Source organism: Oryx dammah, unplaced genomic scaffold (assembly GCF_014754425.2).
Source record: "Oryx dammah isolate SB20612 unplaced genomic scaffold, SCBI_Odam_1.1 HiC_scaffold_5, whole genome shotgun sequence".
NCBI classification, from domain to species: domain Eukaryota; kingdom Metazoa; phylum Chordata; class Mammalia; order Artiodactyla; family Bovidae; genus Oryx; species Oryx dammah.
Genome location: NW_024070189.1, coordinates 106,864,604 through 106,879,448, shown reverse-complemented (window position 1 = coordinate 106,879,448; position 14,845 = coordinate 106,864,604). Strand labels below are relative to the sequence as shown.

The 14,845-nt window shown below is 52.1% G+C and overlaps 1 protein-coding gene across 2 annotated transcripts in view; it reads left to right on the top strand.

Annotated features, from left to right (window-relative positions):
• FLT4 (fms related receptor tyrosine kinase 4) overlaps positions 1-11,618 on the top strand; it is a 41,202-nt gene extending 29,584 nt beyond the window's left edge. For both annotated transcript variants that reach the window (XM_040241376.1, XM_040241375.1), the window contains exons 25-30: positions 1,089-1,188; positions 1,544-1,649; positions 2,248-2,399; positions 3,445-3,565; positions 4,649-4,734; positions 9,737-11,618. In XM_040241376.1, coding sequence (XP_040097310.1) covers positions 1,089-1,188; positions 1,544-1,649; positions 2,248-2,399; positions 3,445-3,565; positions 4,649-4,734; positions 9,737-9,929 — 758 coding nt within the window. In that variant the 3' untranslated portion in view covers positions 9,930-11,618. The remainder of the gene's footprint in view (positions 1-1,088; positions 1,189-1,543; positions 1,650-2,247; positions 2,400-3,444; positions 3,566-4,648; positions 4,735-9,736) is intronic.
• Positions 11,619-14,845: the final 3,227 nt, after the last annotated feature.

The window sequence follows — 14,845 nt, the reverse complement described above, 5'->3', positions numbered from 1 at the left end:
ACAGGTGCCTGAAGGGCCCCCTGGGTCCCCCTTTCCTGTCCAGCCTGTGCCCAGGGCAGAACCCTGTGTCCACCTACCAGCTCCTGGGCTCGTCACCCGTCACAGAGGGAAAGGCCGTAGGAGTTCCCTAGACCCCTCCCTCCCTGGCCGAGCCCCTTCCTCACAAGCCGTTGAGGACACTGCTCCTGCCTTCATGGGGCTGGGGAGCATCTGGAAGGAGACCGGCTGCTCCCTCGACGACCACAGTTGCTAACGCCTCACGTAGTAAACCGGGCTTTGCTGGATCCAAGATGAGGGGCCCCAACCAGGGCGGGGGGGAGGCAGGAAACAAGCAGAAAAGTGAAAACGCTGAATGGCAACCATGACCAATACTGTTAGTAAAGATGAAAGCGCAGGGGGAGCACAGGAAGGACAGTGCTGGACGTGAGCCAGAGGGGCCAGGAGGGGCAGGCTAACGACGGTGGGGGGGCGGGTGCTGGAGGCAAGAGGGCCTGCAAAACAGCAGTCCAGGGTGCAGGGTTGGTCAGGGCCGTGGTCCTTGTGCTGGGGAGCTGAGCAGGATGTAAGCAGTCAGCACTGGGAGATGCCACAAAAGCTTGTATTGGTGGTCCAGGCAGCCTCTGCAGGCCCTCTGGGGTGAGGGCCTGGAATTTAAGTCTACTGGGAGCCGTGCAGGGTTTGAGGGAGAGACCCTTGTCTTAAAAGGGCCTTTCCACTACTGTATGGCTTGCAGGAGCTAGGTCCCTTTTGCTGGTAGAGACACAGGACTTAAGGAAGAACTGGAGAAGTCTCCTCTGAAGGGGGGCATTGTGACAGGGCCACTCAGCTGGCTCAGCAAAGCTCTACTGACCTTGACGGTCCCAGGATGGGAAGTGCTTCTGCCAGTGTGCCTGTGAAAGCTCTGATGCTCATGGCAATTCTCACAAGCGGGTGCCACCATCCTCTTAACCAAACAAAGAACTCGTCCGAGGGGAGGGGGACAGCAGGGTGAGCTCCTGCCATAAGGGGCCGGGGCAGAGGCGGTTCAGACCTGAGCTGAACAGCAGTAGCCTGCTCCCCACCCAGCCCCCATCCTGTTCTACCATCAGGGGCTTCCCCATACCCTGGGGTGCAGATCAATGAGGAGTTCTGCCAGAGGCTGAAAGAGGGCACCCGGATGCGGGCCCCAGAGCTAGCCACTCCTGCCATGTGAGTCTCTTGGGAAGCCGCGAGGCAGAGGGGCCGTTGGGGTGGGTGGGCACCAGGAAAAAGTAAGGGGGGTTGTGTGCAGGCTTGGGAAACGGGGCCTGCCAGCAGGAGTGGGAGGCGGGAGGGGGTTCAGGCACAGGAGCCGAGCTGGAGGCCTGCAGACACCGTCTCTCACTCCACCATGGGTCTGCTGACAGCTCTCCTCCCTGCAGGTAGGAGACGGCCCGGGCTAAGCCCAGGGGAGGGAGGCAGGCAGAGCAGGTGTGAGGGATCGGCAGGAGGTGGGAGACAGGTCTGCTGGGGTCGGGTGCGGGGTGCACTCAGACGGCCGTCCAGCATCCAGCTGTCCCCACAGACGCCACATCATGCTGAGCTGCTGGGCGGGAGACCCCAAAGAGAGGCCTGCGTTCTCAGATCTGGTGGAGATCCTGGGGAACCTGCTTCAGGGCAGGGCCCAGCAGGTGAGGCCCCGACTCTCCCTGTCCTGCTGCAGTGACCTCTGGCCCCCAAGCCAGGGCTCATCACGTGGATGGTCAGAGCCCAACTTTCCCACAAAGAGGCCCAGGCTGGTTCTCAGGGAGCTGGCAAGGAGCCCCCACCTCCTGGCAGAAGAGTGCCATGTTCTTCTACCTCCCTCTTGGCCCCTCTGCCCCCTGCACCCACCTCTGACTTATATCTCCCTCCCCCAGCTCAGGGCTGGCTCAGGGCAGCCCTGAGACCTAGAGAAAGAAGCAGGGAGCTGCCTCCTGCCCCAGCCTCAGGGACTCGAGATGGGCGCTTGGTGGCCAGTGGTGCCCAAGGTGAGGGTGGGAAGTACCAATGTTCGAGGCTGTGGGACAGCCAGGCTCTGGAACGAGGATGCGATTATTATGCCTGCCTCCTCCTTAGACGGGGCACCTGGAAGGGCTGTGGGGAGAACTTGCCCAGCTCCTTTAGCCCTGGGAGCCCTTGAGAACAGCACTTAAAGGATCAGGAACTCTAGAAGTCCTGAGCGCAGGAGTAGGGGTGATGTGGGGCCTAGGGGCCTCTGAACTTGGCTTTTTGTGCCATTCCTGCCAGGAAGATGAGGACTGTGTGGCTCCTTGTGGTTCTCAGAGCTCGGAGGAAGGCAGCTTCTTGCAGGCATCCACCACGGCCACGCACATCACAGAGATGGATGCTGACACAGAGGACAGCCCACTGAGCCTGCACCAGCACAGCCTGGCCGCCAGGTCAGCCCCCCTCTTCAGATCCAAGGGTCCCCCGGGCAAGGGGAAAGCAGTTTGGACATGTAAGTTTTATCCTCATCAGTCATCAAGGAAAAGCAAATGATAAGGACTTAAGAGGCCATTGTTTATCAATTCAAAGAGCTAAGTGACAGCATCGCTGATGCTCTGGTGGGTGTGGTCAGTTTCGAGTCCTTCCAAGCCCATGTGGCCTCTCAACATTGCTTTTCTCCATGCCCCCTCAGTTCCTCCCTCTGGCTTCCTCTGCTTGTCCACACTCCTAGGCCCTGAAAGGCCCTCCGTCATCAATTTCAAGGGAGCGCCCCTCTCAGGCACAATGCCCTGGCCAGCTCCTCCCTGTAAGGAAAGAAAATGGAGCAGGCAGGGAGAGGGGCGCGTTCCCAGGGACCCTGAGAATGGGGCTGGTCACTCACTAACCTTATGCAGGATTTAGAATGGAGCCTAAGTATCCAGAGTTTGGGGTCAGAGGCCAGTGAATATTTACATTCCAAGAAGGTCATACATCCACATTCGCATTGGTGTTGCTGAGAGAAGAGCTCGGGACTCTCCATGCCATCTTCCCTAGCAGAGAGCAAGCCGAGCCTGGGGAACAGGAACACCCAACTGGTTTTTGCCAGGTTCCTTCCACCAGCCCTGCCGTAGGCACTCGAATGTGCACACACACGTACACACGTGCAGGTCAGGCAGGGGCTTGTCACATCAGTACTGCCTGCCCTGCATAGGGTGGCCCATCCTGGAGGGAAGTCCTCCCCAAGTCTCTCTCCAGCTCCACGTCACACCCAGGCCAGGTGCCCTCTGCTGCTTGCTTCCCACATCCTCCCCAGCAGTGGCCTCAGGGAGGTTCGCTCATCTTGCCTGGGAGCAGAGGCAAGACTTGGGGACCTGGGGAGCCGTCTAGACCAGCCCCTGTACTCAGCCCCAGCCCTGGGGTCCTTCCAGAGAGGAGAGGGGTGCAGAAGGAAAGGTGGAGAGAGCGTTCAGGAGGGGTGCTGGACTGCACTTCTCAGCCCTTACCGTTTCCTCCCCACAGATATTATAACTGTGTGTCCTTTCCGGGATGCCTTGCCAGAGGGACTCAAACCCAGGGCTCCTCCAGGATGAAAACATTTGAGGAATTTCCCATGACCCCAACTACCTACAAGGCCATAGTGGTAAGTGGGGTGAGTGGGCCTGTGCTGCCGCCCCAGGTCAGGGCCGCTGGACTCCTTCCACAGGGAGCTGGACGTCAGGAAGTCCTGAGGCTCGTGGCAGAAGCCAGCTCAGCACAAGGAGCCCAGTGCCACCATGTCTCTGCTCCTTTCACTGTGCCCTCCTCACCCACCCAGGGCCTCCCCTTCCCAGCACCCAGCCTCTCTCTCCCAGCAAGGTAGAAACCCCAGTAGAAACCCAGTGGAAAGTCAGCTCCTCCTTCTAGACGGTTCTCCTGGGATCGACCCAAGTCAGGGCCCCCCTTGGGTGGCCATCGGGCCCCGTGACCGGAGAGGAGAAGATGGTGTCACTAGACAAGAAGTCTAGGGTAAGAGGCATGGGAAGACCACTCATGTTCTCAGATGCGGTCAAGCAGAGGAGACCTCTTACAGCTCAGTGAGGCTGGAGGCAATCTGACCGTTGTGTAAAAGCACAGCCTTCTAGCCTCCATCCAGATGGGGCTGGAGTGAGTACAGGCCCAGGGGAGGCTGGGTACAGGGGTTGCGATGGGTGCCCTGAACCAGCACTGTGCAGACCTGAGCTCCCATCCCCAGGGTCAGATAAAGGCGTAGGGGGAGGGCCCCCCATCTTTAATGAGAGTGCGGTTCAGTCCACCTCCACAGAAGTCAAGACCACTCCAAGTCACACTGATTGTGACATAGCCCCACCAAACCTTGGACGTATCTGGGGATCCTTTTTCTGTACTGGGAGCTGTCAGATTCTTTCTAGACTTCCCCTGTTTCTCCCGATGCTCCTGCTCTGCTGTGTCCTGAACAGGTGTATGGCCGCCTTGTGTATCTCCCAACAGGGGCGTCCCAGTCTTGCCACCCTCCTGACTCATAGGGCATGGCCCCGCCAGCCGCAGTTCCTCCCTCTGCGGCAGGGGCGTGAGACCCTGACCGACAGCCTCCGTGATGGAACGGAGGCCTGTTTCCCACACGCAGGATGAGTGTCCAGGCAGCAGTGGGGCAGGTCTGAGGGGCAGCTGGCTACAGACAGGCCTTCCTGGGGCCCACCCACAATCTTGGCGTGATCTCTCTGCACAGGACAGCCAGACGGACAGTGGGATGGTGCTGGCCTCCGAGGAGTTTGAGCAGCTGGAGAGCGGGCACAGAGAAGAGAGCAGGCTCAGGTAGGGCTTCTGGAGCACGCCCCTGGCCAGGGCCCAGCGCAGGGAGGCCGGGCCTCCATGTGCCTCTCACTCTCTTACCTGAAACTTTTCCTGTCTCCAAATTACTTTTTTGTGTGTTCAAGGCAGACCACACTGGGACTTGAGGATTTTGTCCACCAGCCTTCCCATAAGCCCCACCCCTCGTCACTGTCCTGACCCAGCACCCTGGTGCTGGTCCCCAAAAACCTCCCTCCCGTTTGACAGATACTAGACAATAACCTCTTTGTGAAACCAAGAAACATCTGCTGTGTCCAATGGATGTAACACCCTTCCCTCAGCCAGGGGAGGCCACAGATCCTGTGACCTAGAGCTGGCTATTGTACTTCTTTGATGAGAATACAGTTACAGAGAAATCTTCCAGTGTGCTTGCATGGGGGGGTGAACTCCATAAACAATGACCTCCATTTTCCAAGAAGATACCTCCACTCTTTAAAAATAGATCTGAATATTTAAACTTTTAAGGGTATACATTAAATAGTTTAATGAGTACATATTTTTTTAAAACTTTTGATCCATTTTTTTCAACTTCATTAGAACACACAATTCTTTTTTCACACAGCATCTCTTAAAATCCAGTGGAAACTGCACATTAAAGATGGGTCTGGGCAATAGCCTCAGATACTCTGTTGCGTATAGAACCATAAGTGAAGATTAGTATCTTTCTGCACGCAGTCTTTTAACTTTTTATTTTGTATTGGGGTATGGCTGGCTAACAACGTTGCGATAGTTTCAGGTGAACAGGAAGGGACTCAGCCATAAATACACTTGTCCATTCTCCCCCAAACTCCCCTCCCGTCTAGGCTGCCACATAACATTGAGCAGAGTTCCATGTGCTGTACAGTACATCCTTGTTGCTTGCCATTTTAAACACAGCAGTGTATACATGTCCATCCCAAACTCCCTAGCTGTCCCTTCCACTCATCTTCTCCCCCAGCAGCTGCAAGTCCATCCGTTAAGTCTGTGAGTCTCTTTCTGTTTCGTATCACGTCTTTTTGGATTCCACCCGCATGTAAGGGATGTCATATGATCTTTGTCCTTCTCTGTCTGACTCACTTCATTCAGTATGTATGACAGTGTCTAGGCCCATCCATGTTGCTCCACGTGGCATTATTTCATTCTTCTTCCTGGCTGAGTAATATTCCAATGTATATGTGTACCACATCTTTATCCGTTCCTCTGTCAATGGACATTTAGGTGGCTTCCACGACTTGGCTATTGTAAGCAGTGCTGCAATGGATATTGGGATGCATGCATCCTTTCGGATCATGTTTTTCTCTGGATATATGCCCAGGAGTTGGGATTGCAGGGCCATATGGTAGCTCTATTTTTTGTTTTTTAAGGAACCTCCATACTGTTCTCTGTAGTGACTCTATCAATTTACATTCCCACCAACAGTAAAGAAGGGCTTCCTTCTCTCCACACCCTCTCCAACATTTATTGTTTGTGTGTTTTTTTGGTGGTGGCCATTTTGACCAGTGTGAAGTGATATTTCACTGTAATTTTTATTTTCATTTCTCTCATGGTTAGTGATATTGAGCATCTTTTCATGTGCCCTGTATCCATTTGTACTTCTACTTATTTACTTTAGTAATTGACTTGCTCATAGCTGTTTAAATGATAGAACCTAAAATATTATATTAATATAAAACAGTGCTCTTTTTTGCTTTTTACAGATCCTTGTGTGACACCTGTGTCTTTCAGGGACCCCTTTTGGGGTCATCTGGTGTAGTTTTATTTGTCTTCTGCCTAGGCTGTTTTTGAATCAGTAGGTGTTATCATTGAATAGTTTACCCTAGACCACAGGTGTTAATTTGTATCACAGCAGGATAGCTGAGGTCATTCTTCGCCTTTCTTGTAGGTATCATTAAGATCTCTGCAACTTAGCCAAATATCTGTTATCTTCCCAGCAGCCTGCAAAGGCATGTTTGCAGCACTGTGAACACGGAGTTTCGTGGGGTCGCATGCCTGCAGATGACTGCTGCACCTCGAGCATGCATCTTGGCCTCCTTCTTTGTTTTTATTGATTCTGTCACGTAACCTGTATGAGTAACCAAGTTTTGAAAAATTAATGCTTTTTACTTATTCAACAAAAATAGTTTCTGGCTAATTTTTCTTTACCAAACAGTTGTTTTTTTTTTAATCTCCCCAAAAACTATTTCAGTAAGAGGATGAGCCAGAAGACGTTAACTACTTAAATTCCAGTCTCCACACATCTTTCTAAAATCAGCACATGAAACAAGACCTCTCAGAGCCCGTGACTGTGACATAAGCAAGGGAGAGACTCCAGGTGTGTGTGAGTAGGGAACTCAGCAGCAGAACCAGCACAGCCATGCCCGCAGCCTGGCCCAGGAGAGCCGTCTGGGGACTGCCCCCTGAGAGGGGACCGTCAAGGTCCTTGGGACCATGGCCTCACACACTGAGGAGCCTGCAGAGTGTGAGCACCAGGACAGTGGCCTTAGGAAGGCTCTGCTTCTGAAAGGACAGTGAGCAGGAGAGGAATGTACATCTCAGGTGCCTGGTCGGGGAGAGGGGTCTTATAGAAACAAGATTATATTAAGAGTTGAAAAGACAGTTACACGCCCAAGGGTCTCTTCATTACAGAAACTGCACATCATGATGGGAGCGACAGAAGACATTATTCTCTTCCCAGGTTCCCTTAGAAACACCGTGATGAGCCACAAAGAGGTGTAGCCGGTCACTTGGCAAATGGAACATTCCCCAAACAGATGTAGAGGTGGGATGGAACGTACCCTGAAAGCATCTGTCAGGGAAAAGGAAGGAGTTTATCTCCTCAGTTCTTTCCTATCTTCTGTTAACCACTGGTTAGTACTCACCCTGTGGGAAGTTAACTCATTCTCACTTCAAGGTGACTCACCCAGGCCTTTCAGCGGCACTTAGGACACCATGTGACTTAGGATCCCTGTGACATGGCAGTTCATCCAACTCTAGGTGAAAAGGAGATCTAAAAGCGCTAGGCTTGTGGTTGGTCAGTATGGCTGCACAGCAGCAGCTGGGGAGGTGTCCAGCACTCCCTCTTAAGTGAGTGGCGAGTCCCCACTGGTGATACAGCATGGGACATAAATGGAGCCTTTGGAGAGAGAGATGCAGTTGGATTCAAGGTGTTATGGTGTTACAGTACTCCTGAATGAAGAAAGCTACAGAGACACCTACATTCCTGGCCCTCCTGCCATAGGGTAGTTCGGTTCAGTTCAGTCACCCAGCCATGTCTGAATCTTTGCGACCCCATGGACTGCAGCACGCCAGGCTTCCCTGTCCATCACCAATTCCCGGAGATTGCTCAAACTCATGTCCATCAAGTTGGTGAGGTCATCCAACCATCTCAGCTTCTGTTGTCCCCTTCTCTTCCTGCCTTCAATCTTTCCCAGCATCAGGGTCTTTTCCAGTGAGTCAGTTCTTTGCATCAGGTGGCCAAAGTATTGGAGTTTCAGCTTTAGCATCAGTCCTTCCAATGAATATTCAGGACTGATTTCCTTTAGATGGACTGGTTTGATCTCCTTGCAGTCCAGATCAAACCCATAAGGTAATCTCAGCCTGATAAGCATGAACAGAGAAAAATGAGCAATATCCATACAGTTATTGTAAGAATAAAAAAGGAAATCAGAATTAAAACCTTTCAGTAGCCATAAACACTCCAAAAACAGCATGGAAAAACTGTGGTACAACACAGTGGCATAAATTCATAATGAAATAAGTAGCTGCACTATGAATCATAAATTCAAAAATTCAGAATAAAAAGGGACAAAGTGTGACAATATCAAATGGGAGCCGACTAAATTTATGGAAAGAATTGAAATAAAAGACAAATCCTCTCAAAAATGAAGAGCAGAGTGCCCAAGGGACAATTGAATATGATCAGACTTGCAGTGGAGGGCACATTTGATAGATATGAAAAGAGGTCAAGAATAAATCAAGAGGTCTAAAGGGTCAGAAGGAATGTGAAAATTTTAGAAGTTAAATAGAAAACTCCCACATATGTACAACTGGTGTCTCTGAAGAAGAAAAATGCCAACAGTGAAATAGAACAAATATTTAAGTATGTAATTCAAGATAATGCTCTTAAATAAAAGGAGACCAAATTTACATATTAGAAGGGTACCTGGGAAAACGGGTCCAAAAAGAGTAAACTCTGAGACATTTCCTAGTTGAAGTATCAGGTTCGGCTAGAGATAAACATTCAGGTAAAACACCAAGTCACCAAAAAAAGAGAGAAAGAGAGAGAGATTGAAGCATCAGGCTTTTCAATGGCAACATGCAAAGCAAAAACAATGAACCAAACTTGCAGAAATCTCAAAGAAAATGTGTGCTAAGGAGGGGGAATCACTGGGCCGTCGGTGAGGCAGGAGGGGGCAGGAAGCTGCAGGGCCTTCTGGCCCAGGGGCAGAAGCTTGGACTTTATTCAGAGAGTGAGTTGTAGTGAATGAGTTGTGTTGAAGGGTGTAACTTGAAGGATCTCTGAAGGCTGGCCTATAGGGAGGCATGAGCGGGAGAAAAAGACGTGCCAGGGCAGTACAGAGCGCACGGTGGTGGCAGCTCACTCTAAAGGGAGGCGGAGCGTGCATTTCAGCCCCGAAAGGACCGGGCTGCTGAGTGGGCTGGAAGTGAGGGGTGAGGGAAGGGGAGGAGGAAAGGGTGACGCCTGGGTGCTTGAGACAGTAAATCAACGTTGGTGCCGCCGTTTACAGAGATGAGCAAGACTGGGAGAGAAACAGGTTTGGAGGGATGGAGTCGGGCTTTCTCCATCGTCCCGCGCCCAGGCGCGACAAAGAACGTTCAGGTGTTTGCCGGCAGGCACATTGCTTTGTTTCTCTATTTCAGTCAAATCTGTGTGTGTTTCCATTGGCTTTGCTTGTTGCTCTGGTTGTTTCTGGTGATTCCAGTCAGACCTGACCACAGTGCCAATCGTTCTTCTTTTCTGACTGATGTCACCTTCCTGTCTCAGCAGCTGTAAAGGACCAGGCAGGAATGTGAGCGTGACCGCGGCGCACCTCGACCCCCAAGGGAGGCGGCGGCCCGACCCGGGGCCCGAGGGCCAGGTGTTCTACAACAGCGAGTACGGGCAGCTGGCAGGGCCCCCGGAGGAGAGCTCCAGCACCCCAGCCGCCCGAGCGCCCTTCTTCACAGACAGCAGCTACTAAAGCAGCTTCGGACAAGCCACCCTGGACCCTGGGCTCTGACAGTGGGTGGGGGTCACGCCTGGCCAGTGAACAGAGAGCTAGAGACCCAGGCTGGAAGCTTGTCTCATCTAATATGGGCCAGGAAACATTTCTTCCTCCTTAACTAGGAAGAGTAAAACCCAGGCTCCAGCGTTCCCTTCAATTCCACCACCATGCCTGCCCAGGACACCCTGCAGATCCCTGGGGCCCTCCTCCCCTTCAGACTCAGATTCCACTTAGTTCAACATCCACAGGGGCCAGCTCTGGGCTGGGCACTCTCATAGGAAATATCTCTTTGGGTGCCTCTCTCAGCATGGTAGATGGTGTGATCCCTGACTTCTGATGAGAAATATGAGAATAACATAATAGTCGAGGTTGAACTGTGGTCTCCCAGCCCTGCCCCTTCCCGTGGGAATGGCTTTCTTCATTAGCCTCTCCAAGGCTCAGAGAAGGTGCCATATTTCCAACTCAAAGCAACAAATGAGAAATTTGAGTGGAGAGGAATGGAGGCCTCCTTTCCTTAGCCTGACCAAGCAGCTCAGAGTAGCCATCTCTGCAGTTCTAAACCAGTTACAGCAGCCTTCTCCTGAGTGCTGAGAACTATTCAACATTTTTTTTTTTCATTAGAATTTCAGAGGCTATTTGAGCTGCTGTGAAAATTTTACTTTTAAAAACTTCAGTCTGAAGGGAACCCAGGAAAGGTGTTTCTGAATCTGGAAAATTCTTGCCTCTGACACCCAGTCAACTGCTGTCATAAAAGACCCCACTGTGGCTGCCACTTCTTTCTGGAGAAGGCCCCCAGCTGTACCTGCCTGGTCCAGAATTGGAAGAGTCATCTGATGGTCTAGAGCTGCCCATTGGAAAGCCACCTGGTTCTTCCCTCTGGGGCCTGGATCTGCTATCCAAGGCACCACCCAAGCTGTGAACATCCTTATGAGAGCCAAATACTATGGGTTCCTTAAGAAAGGCTTTGGGGCTGGCCCAGAGGACCCACCAATATTGCTGTATACCAAGAGGCAATCCACAGATGTCCCTACACCCTCATGGAGGCCCCTGTCTCCTGCCCCTTATCTGTACCTGACATCAGTGGTCTGGCAGGTCAAGCCTCTGCTGCCACAGAACAGTGGAGGGCCCTCTGGAGGCTGGACCATTCCGCACTGCCTGGCCACCCACACTCCAGGAGAAAGACCCTCATCCCTAGTATCACGGAGGTTGACACCCCGCTCCCCACCATGAGACGCTTGCAGGACAGGCGGCTGTGCAGTGAGCAGGGGCATGCCCGGCAGGAACCACCGCACCCCCCCCACCACCACGTTGTATATTGTTCCTTTAAAATATATTGACTGTAAGTGTGGCTGTAACCCTAACTGTCCCCAGGTGTCCTTCTCCCCTGATATCACCTGCTTGTGAGACCTGGGTTTCAGGTTTACCTGGTTGAAGTCCAGAGGGTGTTTCCATCAGAGAAGCTTCTCAAGGACTTTTGTGCAGTGGCCCAGGCCCAAGACCCCTCCTGACACGTGTCCACCCATGCTCCTGTCACATAACTGCACACACAAAAATGTACTGAGAAAAAAGCCTCCCCCTGCCCCTTGCAGGACGTATGCTCCAAAAAGATAAAGTATTTAACAAAAGATAATAATAAATTTGATGCCAGTCTTGAGTTACAGTGAATAGAGTCTCAGCTAAATTCCAGATCTCTTTTAAGATTTTATTCTAGCCTTCCTCCCACCTGATCGTCAGCCCTACAAGGCTACTGGACAAGCCATGCAAAGGAAATGGCAGTAGAGGCAGCTCATGCCCCCTTTCTCTGCCCCAAACGCTGCTATTGTTCAGTCAATCAGTTGTGTTTGACTCTTGGCCATCCTGTGAACTACAGCATGCCAGGTTTTCCTGTCCCTCAATATCTCCAGAGTTTGCTCAAACTCATGTCCATTGAGTCAGTGATGCCATCCAACCATCTCATCCTCTGTTACCCACTTCTCTTGCCCTCAGTCCCAGCATCAAGGTCTTTTCCAATCAGTCAGTTCTTCACATCAGGTGGCCAAAGTATTGAAACTTCAGCTTCAGCATCAGTCCTTCCAATGAATATTCAGGGTTGGTTTTCTTTAGGATTGACTGGTTTGATCCCCTTACAGACCAAGGGACTCTCGAGAGTCTTCTCCAACACCACAGTTCAAAAGCATCAATTCTTCAGCACTCAGCATTCTTTATGGTCCAACTCTCACATCCATACATGACTATGTAGAAAACCATAGCTTTGACTATATGGATCTTTGTCAGCAAAATGATGTCTCTGCCTTTTAATATACTGTCTAGGTTTGTCATAACTATTATTCCAAGGATCAAGTGTCTTTTAATTTCGTGGCTGCAGTCACTGTCCTCAGTGATTTTGGAGCCCAAAAAGATGAAATCTGACAGTTTCCACTTTTTCCCCATTTGTTTGCCATGAAGTGATGGGACCAGATGCCATAATCTTTGTTTTTTGAATGTTGAATTTTAAGCCAGCTTTTTCACTCTGCTGGGGAGTCCCCCAAAGCCACCAGCAGAGGGCGCTGGAAGCACTGGGACACTGGGACTCAACTCCACTCACTTAAGAAGTGCCTAACTTAGCTTCTGAGAGCTAAGAATGGGCACTCCTCAAATATTAACTTTATCAGTAAAGTGACAGCATTTTGTCCTCACCTACTAAAACCCAATGCTACTTCAGGCCCTGAGCTCTGGTGGCCCATGGACTTGAGAACACAGCCCAAGCTCAGTCCTCACAGTCACCTCCCCGAGTCTCACCTGCCCCCTCCAGAAACAGCCTATGCACATCTCCATCACAGACCACAGATGAGGACAGGACAGGACAGGACAGGTGAAGCGTGCCTCCAGGATGACCTAGGACATGCCTGAACCTCAAGATCGGGGGATTCTGAGCTAAGACCCCAGCTTCAGTCTCCCTCCATAGCCCTGCCCTGGGATGTTCGCGTGATTTCACAAGTGGCATAGTAGTGACTTTAGATTGGTGTGTAACACTGGCCTTCTGGACACAGCCTCAGAAGGGCTAGACCAGTAGCAATGCTAGAGGCTCAGGAAGGAAAGTGGGCCATGTCCCATGGACGCAGCAGTCAGCCCAGTGGACACCTCGGGAGCAGACAGAGGCCCAGCAAAGATCAGGAGCCAGAAGCCACCCTGTGGCCGGGCCCTTGTCATTTACCCTGTTCAGACTTCTCTCACTCCTCAGGGATGCCTGCACCCCTAGAGGTGATACCCACTGTCCCAGCCTTGTTTGCCACTCTCATGGACAGAGTGCCTCCCCACAAAGGCAGCTTTTGGTGGTACTGAGCTTGCTGTTATTTTAACCTCTATAATAATCCTTAACGTGGATACAGAAAAGACTTCCACTGAGTTTGGACATTTTAACTTTATAATATCATTGGTTGAATTTAGCCACTTTTCCTTGGTGTATGTCTCAACCTAGGAGTCAGCCATCCAGATGCCTGCCTGGTTACCCAGCCCAAAGTGTGCCCACAGGTTGTGGAAGCCAGTGTCCCGACTGTGCCCAATTCCAAGTTGGGCTGCCCTCGTGGGCCTCTTTGGTGCCACCTGGGCTGGATGCTCAGGGATGCACTGCATGTCCCCAGAGCACCGGAGACTCGGTATGAATCGGAGCACAGCCAGCAGGGCACTGTCAGGGAGCATCTCACCAGGCAACAGTGTTCCCACCTCTCGACCCCTCAGCCCCTCCCACTTCCTGGAAGCGTCTCTTCTCTCAGGCCCCAGCCCCTTGCAGGCTGCCCACTCACTCCCTCATCCCCCCTCCTCTCCTCCCCAGCCTCACACTCCTGCTCATTTCTACCAGAGAGTCATGAGTCACCTCCTATAGGAGGAATCAGGCCAAGGGTACACTTGAGAGTCCCTTGATTCTGCAGTAATGTCACCACTGCCCCTTAGCATCAGTCCCTGTTCTGAGCCACACATCGTCCTAGGCCCTGGAACACGGTCGAGTCTCTTTCTCCACAGTCCCCACTGTAAGGAGTGACATGTGGGCAGAGCTTTGCAAGGGATGAAGATTGATGTTGAAGGCCTTGAGTCAGAAGAAAAGAGGGATCTGGAGAGGTGGGTGGAGGTGAGGCGCAGAGGCTGACAGGAGCCCAGCCTATGGGCCTAGGAGCCCAAAATGAAGTTTAGAGAAAGCGGCAACAATCTTCGAGTTGCATGCATGCTCTATGAAGCACACCTCTTAGAGGAGCAAAACAGGACCCCGCGGGAGCTGGGTGACACCTTGGTGGGAAGAGGCTGGGCTGCACCAGAGTGATCTCTGAAGGGGAGGAGAGGAGAGGAGTGCTTTGGAAGATGCCAGAAGGGCAGAGAAGTTCCACTCTTAGGAGGGTCCTTATCCAGGCTAGATATGCAGAAAAATCCCTTTTCCTAAGTGGACTTCTATAAAAGCCAGTCCTAAACCTACTCTACCCACACTGCCTGAGGTCCAGGGCATTCTCAGTCCAAGAATCCAAGTGCCAGGGGAAGAGCCCTGAGGACAACAGAACAATGGGGGCATGGGGCCTGACCCACACCCAGGAAGGGGACTTCCTGACTTCCTCGGGTCTGGGCAGGGGCCAGCGTCCAAATGGGAGAAGAAATAGTTGAGAAGAGAGGGGAGAGCAGTATTGGAAGCACCCAGGACCTGCTGGATGAAGTGGCAATGCTGGGCTCCTGGGGAGACAGAGGGACACCCGAGTGGGTCGGCCAGGACGCCCAGCCCTGTCAGCGCCCTCAGACGTACAGGATCCATGAACTCAGTGCTCACTGTCTGCAGGGGGAACCCAGAAAGCAGCGTCCAGCACAGACACTGGCCCCCCTCACCCCCAGTGGATCCCTCCGGCCGCTTGTCTTTAGCAGTGCCAAGCCAACTC